At 37.3% G+C, this 9728-nt stretch overlaps 1 protein-coding gene across 2 annotated transcripts in view; it reads right to left on the bottom strand.

Annotated features, from left to right (window-relative positions):
• Positions 1–9728, bottom strand: part of KIF4A (kinesin family member 4A) — a 128571-nt gene that overhangs the window by 20876 nt on the left and 97967 nt on the right. For both annotated transcript variants that reach the window (XM_011992015.1, XM_011992016.1), the window contains exons 21-22: positions 4341–4496; positions 4118–4218 (exon numbers count right to left, since the gene is read on the bottom strand). In XM_011992015.1, coding sequence (XP_011847405.1) covers positions 4118–4218; positions 4341–4496 — 257 coding nt within the window. The remainder of the gene's footprint in view (positions 1–4117; positions 4219–4340; positions 4497–9728) is intronic.

The raw sequence follows: 9728 nt of genomic DNA, 5'->3' as shown, positions 1-9728 counted from the left end.
GGTGGGCACCTGTAATCCCAGCTACTTGGGAGGCTGAGGCAGGAGAATCGCTTGAACCCAAGAGGTGGAGGTTGCAGTGAGCCGAGATCACGTCATTGCACTCTGCCTGGGTGACAGAGCGAGACTCTGTCAAAAAACATAAAAAACAAAAACAAAAACATAAACCTATTATACATTACATATTTTCTGAAAAGTAGCATTTTCTGAGATAATAAACAGTAAGAAAAGGGATTATTTTACATTTTTGCAAATCTCTATAATGTCTGGCTTAGTTGAAGACAGCTGGATTCTTATGTCTCACTCTGTATGCAATCTTTTGTGACATGTTGTTCTAGTTGATGTAAATGAAGACAATCTGGCCTCACATGAATATGCAGATGGAAAAAGGAGTATTTTAATAGCCTTTTCAGATAACTGCAAATAGTCTTCTTTGAGACTACACTAAAACTCAACAAGCGGTACCTCCTTAAGAGTTAGTTGCAGTGTTGAATCTGAAACTTATTAATAAACCTTTTTGTATTCTCTCATATTAAAATTCATCAGTCTATCTTGCAATCTGAATGGCTCATTTACCAATACATGATTCTATAAAATGCCATTTGGACAATATTAGTCCAGAGTCATGCAGATCTTCCAAATGTTAACACATTTCATTCTATAATATATATTTTTAAAAATCACACTTACTAATATCACTACTGGTCTTATCAGAAAAGTTATGAAAAACTGTCAAGTTCACAGTGGCAGATACAAGTTTTCCAAATCCAAATTTTGTTTGAAAGCTCACATTTTGTCTTAGGTAACACTGTCAGCTGTTTTCCTTAAAGCAACAGGCTTGCTCTGTTCTTTTTGAGAAAATGTCTGCCAAGTAACCAAGTCTTAATAACCACAGTTTGTCAGTTGTTCATTGAAGTAAAAATGATGTCCCATGAAAAAAGAGGCCTATTGAGCTCACACCTCAAACAATCGCACACAGTGCTTTTCTTGAGACGACCATATTCAGCATGCAGCAGAAGTGCTTTCTGTGTTCTTCCTGTTTTGTCACACAGGCTCTAACACAGACATGAACTCCAGGGTCCAGATTTAGTAAAATGAACAACTTTCACTGCTTTTGCAACACCACTCTTAATTAAGACTGGCTTGGTTTTTTAAAACCTGAGAGTATGTAGTGGTGAAGCATACAATAACTACTAGTTCAGGTTGGTGCCACTGCTTTCATTCAGCCTAGGGTGTCAGCACTTTAGCCCACTATGGCGTTTGCATTTTCAGTGCAAATGCCAATGTAGCAAAAAAGGCAAATAAGGCCTTAATATTATTATGAAAATAGTTTTGATCACTTGGACTCCCTGAAAGGGCCTTGGAGCTCCCCAGGAATCTGCGGACCACACTTTGACAACCCTGGTCTAATGTAGAGTCCTTTCCTTCAACAAGCTTACAGTCTGTCTTTAGAATGACAAAATTAATAAACATAAAACAATAAACATAAAGATAACATGTCAGCAGTATGTCATAATTGAGTATCATAAGTTCTGAAAGAGTTTAGAGAGGAAGGAAGATTAGTGAGGGATTAAAAAGTCAGGGAAGGCTTCTGGAAGAGGTGGGGCACAACACTTCGGAGTTGTCACCTATCATTGGCCCTTTCCTATCTTTTCTGACAATTCATGTCCCTTACCTATTCCAAAATTTAGTTTAAGTCTCATCAGTTCTAAAAAATTTCTCCTAACTAAACTCACTTCTAATTCCTTCTACTTGGCACCTGCCCTACATTTACATAATCATTTACTTACACATATGGTATGCAGGTAAATTTTTAACAACCAGCACTTAAAAAAACAGCCCTTGGCTGGGCACAATGGCTCATGCCTGTAATCCTGGAACTTTGGGAGGCCGAGGCAGGCAGATCACTTGAGGTCAGGAGTTCGAGACCACCCTGGCCAACATGGTGAAACCCTGTCTCTACTAAAAATGCAAAAATTAGCCAGGCATGGTGCCACGTGCCTGTAATTCCAGCTACTTGGGAGGCTGAGGCATGAGAATCACTTGAACCCGGGAGGCAGAGGCTGCAGTGAGTCAAGATCGTGCCACTGCGCTCCAGCCTGGGCAACAGAGTGAGACTGTCTCAAAACAAACAAACATAAAACAAAAACAAAAACCCCAGCCCTGATTTGTAAGTTTTGTCAGTTTCTGTGGTGTAAATATTCTCACCATAATCAATTGTAAACTAACAATGGTTTACAACATTCTTGAAATTTTAACAAATGATTCCAGGACACCACTGTGAGTAATGATACTATTTCCACCTGAGAGCAAGGGCAAACTCATCTATTTTTTCTGTATATCCCAACTGCATCCAGTGTAGCACAAAGCAGGAACTCAAAGGTTGAGTGATTTATAGATGTATCCCAAGATAAAGTTAGTATGTATTACTAAAACCAGATTAAATGATCCCAAGGTCTTCTGGACAATAAAAATCTATTATCCTAAAACACGATAAAATCTCTGTCAGGGTTCTGTTCCTTCTAGATTTCATAAACTGCTTAAAATAATCATGATTAGAAGAGGCTGTGTAGCATAATTTCTGGTGTAGGGCCAGGAGATGAGGGACAGAAGAACATTCATTGATCACTTCTTTTCTTTTTACTTTTTAGAGCCAATACGAGTGACCATGGCACAGGGAACACCGCCTGAAGAGCTCCTGAGAAAGTGCAGCCTTCACTGAGCCCTTCTATTCCTTCTCTTTTCTTTCTTTTTCCTTCCTTTCCTTTCTTGTCTTTCTTTTTGTCTGTCTGTCTTTCATTTTTGACACGGAATCTCACTCTGTTGCCCAGGAGTGCAGTGGCACGATCTCGGCTCACCACAACCTCCACCTCCCAGGTTCAACAGATTCTCCTGCCTCAGCCTCACGAGTAGCTGGGACTACAGGTGCGTGCTACCATGCCCGGCTAATTTTTTGTATTTTTAGTAGAGATGGGGTTTCACTGTGTTAGCCAGGATGGTCTCGATCTCCTGACCTCATGATCTGCCTTCCTCGGCCTCCCAGTGCTGGGATTACAGGCGTGAGCCACTGTGCCCGGACATTTTTTTTTTTTTTTTGAGACGGAGTCTAGCTCTATCGCCCAGGCTGGAGTGCAATGGCACAATCTCGGCTCACTGCAACCTCTGTCTCCTGGGTTCAAGCAATTCTCCTGCCTCAGCCTCCCTAGCAGCCGGGATTACAGGTGTCCGCCACCACGCCCAGCTAATTTTTTTTGTATTTTTAGTAGGGACGGGGTTTCACCATGTTGGCCAGGCTGGTCTTGAACTCCTGGCCTCAGGCAATCCACCTGCCTTGGCCTCCCAAAGTGCTGGGATTACAGGCATGAGCCACCGCACCTGGCCCATTGAGCACTTCTAATATGCTAAGTACTGTTATGTACTTTACTAATTTAATTTAATGCTCATGACAACTTTACTTACATGTTATAGCTATTTTCTTGATGATCTCTAAAATTCACCTTCTGTGTTGTTGCTATTCTATTATCATTTCTTTGGTTCCTCTAAAATTCTGTTATTGGTTCTACATCTTAGAGACACCACTGCATCAAAAATTATGGTGCCTGACTCTAGTTATCAGTTAAAAAATAATAAAGAGAAAAAAATTGTGCTGTATTGTAAAAAGCATGGGCTTTGGAATTAGAGTGTGTTTTGAATCCCAGCTCTGTTGTTTGTTAGCCAGTTAATTACCTTTGGCAAATTTCTTAAGATCACTGAATTTCCTTTTAAAAATCAACCAATTAACCAGTTTATTTATTAAAAAGCCAGTCAAATTTAGCAGCGAGGGGGCGGTATACCAACTTTAGTGACACTAATGTTAATAAGTTCTGATAACCCACTTCCATATGACCAAGTTAATTTTAGATCTCTAAAATGAGAAGAATGATACTTACCTCATAAGGCATCAAAGGGATTGAATAAGAAAATGTATCTAAGATACCTAGTACAGTGTTTGGTTTAAAAAAAATGGTTATTTTCTCGCGTTTTTCCACCATCACAAGGCTTTTGAATCACTGGATTAATAGGTTCTATCTTTGATTTCAGGCATAAATTTTTATAATGGCTTAGAGATAGTCCCTGTTACCTGAATTCCATTTCAGTCTCTAGGCTTTCAATCTGCTTTGTAATAGAATCTTCTGACTCCGAAACTTGACCACGCACTTCAGTAAGGGAGAATGTACGCCTCTGTAAATAATAGTGGGAACAAGGGTGAAATACTAAAAGGAAAGTAATCCTCCAAAGCTATAAGGATTTCTGGCGAATGTAGAGTCTGATTACTGGCAACATTTTTTCATAAGGGTACTTACCCGGAGTTTAGGAGGTGGATTCTCCCCAGATTCCTTTTTTTCTTTGAGTTGAGCCACATCTTGAGCCAGGATCTTTCTATCTTCAAGGAGGTCATTCAGATGGCGTTTGGCTTCCTCAGTACTGACCATAACCTCAATTTCGTTTCCAAGCCAATTCTGGAAGAGAAATCAGTGATGTCTGGGTTAGGGATGAGGAATCACTGCCTCATGGGCTAGATTCAGCTCCAGACTTAACTTATTTGAACCAGAGCCCAAGTAACTACAAGTGTGATATCCATTCATACCTACACATACCAAAAATGTCAGTACCTTTAACAGCAACATGCCAAAAGGTCACAAGAAAGAGACTTTCTCCAGAAAATCTTTCTCCAGATTCCTAGTATTTCTATGTGCCCTGTTCTTTATTTTCTCCATTTTTTCCTTTGCCCTTAACATAATAAAAAATTGAATATTTTATGATCTATTCTATTTAATAAATATCTATTTTTAATTTTTAAAGTAGATGAATGGGATTTTTAAAAAAGGAAACAAAAGTCAGTAAATTCACTTTTTATTTATTTAGACAGGGTGTTGCTCTGTCGCCCAGGCTGGAGTGCAATGTCGTGATCTCAGCTCACGGCAACCTCTGCCTCCCAGGTTCAAGCAGTTCTCATGCCTCAGCCACCCAAGTAGCTGGGATTACAGGCATGCACCACCACGCCTGGCTAATTTTTGTATTTTTAGTACAGATGGGGTTTCACCATGTTGGCCAGGCTGGTCTTGAACTGCTGGCCTCAAGTGATCCACCTACCTTGACCTCCCAAAGTGCTGGGATTACAGGTGTGAGCCACCATGCCCAGCCAAAATTCACTTTTGTGAATTTTGCTAATAGTAATCAAAAGAAAGCTGGAGTGATCATATTAGAATCAGATGAAGTAGAATTTCTATCAAAAAATAAAACTAGGGATAAAAAGGATTCATGATAAAGGAGCCGATTGTTCAAAGAATATAATCCTTAATGTTTACATCCCTAATAACAAAGCACCAAAATACATGAAACAAAATCATGTACAAGTAACAAACAGCAAGATGATAGCTCAAACCTACCTGTATCAATAATCGCATTAAATGTAAATGGTCTCAACACCCCAATTAAGTTGTAGAGATTTTCAGATTGGATTTAAAAAGCTAGACATGGCTGGGCACAGTGGCTCACACCTGTAGTCCCAGCACTTTGGGAGGATCACTTGAGGCCCATAGTTCAAGACCAGCCTGAGCAACATAGTGAGACCCGGTCTCTACAAAAAGTAGAAAAATTAGCCAGGTATGGTGGTATACGCCTGTAGTCTCAGCTATTCAGGAGACTGAGATGGGAGAATCACTTGAGTCCAGGCATTTGAGGTTACAGTGAACTATGATCATGCCACTGCACTCCAGCCTGGATAACAGAGTGAGATCCTGTCTATGGAAAAAAAAAGCTAGACCCAAATATATGCTGCCTATAAGAACCACACCTTGGCTGGGTGTGGTGGCTCACACCTGTAATCCCAGCACTTTGGGAGGCTGAGACAGGTAGATCCCTTGACCCCAGGAATTTGAGACCAGCTTGAGCAACATGGTGAAACCTCATCTCTACAAAAAATACAAAAATTAGCCAGGCACAGTGGCATGTGCCTGTAGTCTGAGCTACTTGGGAGGATGAAGTAGTAGAATCATTTGAGCCCAAGAGGTTAAGGCTACAGTGAGCCGTGATTGTGCTACTGCACTCCAGCCTGGGCAACAGAGTAAGACTTTGTCTAAAAAAAAAAAAAGAAAGAAAAGAAAGAAAAAGAAAAAAAAGAAAAAAAAAACACACCTTAAAAATGAAGGCACAAATAGGTTAACATTAAATACACCATGACAAAAAAAAAAAAAAAAGAACATGCTAACATTAATAAAAAGAAAGTTGGAGGGGCTACAGTAATATCATACAAAGTAGATATTAGAACAAAGAATATTACCAAGAATAAAGAAGTCCATTTCATAATAATACAGGGGTCAATTAATTCTAAATGTAGAACTCCAAGGAAGAACTCCATAATTATATTTGGAGATTTCAATACCTATTTCCCAATAATTGATAGGACGAGTATGCAGAAAATCAGCAAGGATACAATAGACGTTAACAGCACAATCAATTAAATCAACATGATTGACATTTATAGACACTCCATCCAACAACAGCAGAATACCCATTCTTCTCAAGTACACATAGAACATTTACTAAGATTGATCATACTCTGGACCATAAAATAAGTCTCAATAAGTTCAAAAGGATTCAAGTCATATGAAGTATGTTCTCTGACCATATTAGAATTAAATTGGAAATCAATAACAAAAAGACATTTGGAAAAATCCACAAACATTTGGAAACTAAATAACACTTCTAAATAACCCACGGTTCAAAGAAAAAAAATCAGTAAGAAAATTAGAATGTATTTTGAATTGAATGAAAATGAAAACGTAACATTATGAAAATTTGTGGGATATTATTAAAGGAGTACTTAAGAGGAAACTTATAGCACTGAATGCCTATATTAGAAAAGAAGTAAATCAATGACCTTAGTTTCTTCCTTAAGTAAAAAAAGATGACCAAAATAAATCCAAAGTATGCAGAAGTAAAAAAAAAAAAAAAGATCCGGGAGGCGGAGCTTTCAGTGAGCTGATATCACGCCACTGCACTCCAGACTGGGTGACAGAGCGAGACTCTGTCTCAAAAATAATAATAATAATAATAATAGTTATAATAATAAGATCAGAGTGGAAATTAATGAGTTGGGAGTTGTTTTGAAATTTTTTATTGTGGTAAAATATATATAACATAAAAATTACCATTTTACCCATTATAAGAATGACAAACCTCCAGCTGGACTGATTGAGAAAAATGAGAAAGCATACAAACAGGAATGAGATAGTTGACATCATTACATATTTTTAAAATTTTAATTTTTAAAAACAGAGATAGGTTCTTGCTATGTTGCCCAGGCTGGTCTCAAATTCCTGGGCTCAAGTGATCTTCCCATCTCAGCCTCTCTAGGTGCCAGTATTATAGGCATAAGCAATCGTACCTGGCTAAGATTTTACAGATATTAGAACCATAAAGGAATATGATGAACAACTTTATGCCAATACATTTGACAACTAAGATGAAACAGACAAGTTCTCTGAAACACACAAACTACCAAAGCTTACTCAAGGAGACTTTGAACAATCTTTTATCTATTTTTAAAACTTTATTTTAGTTAACATCCCTCTCCCCAAAAAGCAAAACTAAGCAAGAAACATAAATCTCTCTAGTCACAGATGGCTTTCCTGGTAAATTCTACCAAATTTTTTAGAAAGAAACAATATTAATTCTACACGAAATCTTCCAGACATTTGAAGAGAAACGACTACTTCCCAGCTCATTCTGAGGCCAGCATTACCTTGATACCAGAAACAGACCAAGGTGTTACAAAAAACTACACATCAGTATCCCTCATGAACACAGATACAAAAATTTAAACAAGATTTTTTTAATGTATTACTGAATTTAATAATACATAAAAAGGATGATATATCACGATTAAATAGAGTTTATCTAAGAAATGCAAGGTTGGAATGGAATATTACACAGCCATAAAAAAGAACAAAATCACATCCTTTGTAGTAACATGAATGTAGATGGAGGCTATTATCCTAAGAGAATTAATGCAGGAACAGAAAATCAAATACCACATGTTCTCACTTCTAAGTGGGAGCTAAACACTGAGTACACATGGATAGGAGGAAGGGAACAATAGACACTGGGGCCTACTTGAGGGTGAAGGGTGGGAGGAGGGTGAGGACTGAGAAACTACCTATTGGGTATCATGCTGATTATCTGTGTGACAAAATGATCTGTACATGAAACTCTTGCAACATACAATTTACCCATGTAACAAACTTGCACATGTAATCCTTGAACCTAAAGTAAAAGTTGGAAAGAAAAAAAAAAGAAATGCAAGGTTGGTTCCAGATTTGAACATCAGTCAAAATAATTCACCAAATCAACTAACTAGAGACACAAAGTATTTCAAAAAAATTAACTACAGTTAATAAACTTAATGGTGAAAGACAGAATGCTTTCCCCCTAAGATCAGGAAGAACAGAAGGATGTCTATTCTCACCACTCCTATTCATCATCATCCTGAAGGTTCTCACCAATGCAATAGGGCAAGTAGGAGAAATGATAGACATATAGATTAGAAAGGAAGAAATAAAATTGTATTTACAGATAGCATGATAGTCTACATAGAAAATCCTAAAAACCTATAAAAAAGCTAAAATAATAAAGGCATGAGATAAAAGTTAATATACAAAAATAAATTGTATTTCTATATACCAGCAATAAACAACTAACTGGATAAACAATTTGGCATTTTCTTACAAAGTTAAGCATACACTTATCATATGACCCAGCAGTCCCGCTCTTAGGTATTTACCGAAGTGAAAAAATTAGTTTACATAGAAACGTGTACGTGTTTTTAACAGTAGCTTTATTCGTAATTACCAAAATCTAAGGAAAAAAAAAAACCCTAAGATATCCTTCGACAGGTGAATGGATAAACAAACTGTGCTATATCCATACAATGAAATACTACTTAACAATAACAAAAACATGCAAACTACAGATACACAAACAACACAAATTAATCTCAAATGCATTATGCTAAGTGAAGGAAGTCATACTATATGTTTCTATTTCTATGACACTGATGGAAAGGAAATACAATAATGACAGAGTACAGATCAGTGTTTGTCAAGGACCAGGGGTGTGAGAGGAATTGGCTGTAAGAGATATAGGGGAGTTTCTGGGGATAAGAGAACTATTCTGTATCTTGATTGTTGTACATGTCACACAACTGTACATGTTGTCAAAACACATAGAACTGTACAACAAAAGGGTAAATTTTATTGTATTTCAATTATGCCTTGACAGAATAAATTAGGGAAAAATCCATGTCATTTGCCATATAACAGAATAAAAACTGACCAATCAACTGTCAGATCATCTCAACAGAAACAGAAAAAAAAGCTCCCGAAAAAACCCAACATCAATTCGTAATAAAAACTTTTGCAAGCTTAAAAAAAAAAAAAAAAAAAGGAACTTCTTCAACCTGATAAAAGACATATACCAAAAAATCTATAGCTATTATCATACTTTATGGTGAAAAACTGAATGCTTTCTGCCCAAGATTGGGAACAAAACAAGGTTGTAGCCTCTCACCTAGTCTATTCAATATTGTACTGGAGGTTCTAGCAAGTGCAATAAGGCAAGACAAAGGTTAAAAAAAAAAAAAAAGGCTGGAAAAAACTGCTTTAAAGTTCATATGGAACCAAAAAAGAGCC

This window comes from Mandrillus leucophaeus, unplaced genomic scaffold (genome assembly GCF_000951045.1).
Source record: "Mandrillus leucophaeus isolate KB7577 unplaced genomic scaffold, Mleu.le_1.0 Scaffold401, whole genome shotgun sequence".
Classification (NCBI taxonomy): Eukaryota; Metazoa; Chordata; class Mammalia; order Primates; family Cercopithecidae; genus Mandrillus; species Mandrillus leucophaeus.
The sequence above is the reverse complement of the archived record's forward strand: the minus strand, read 5'-3'. Positions and strand labels throughout refer to the sequence as shown.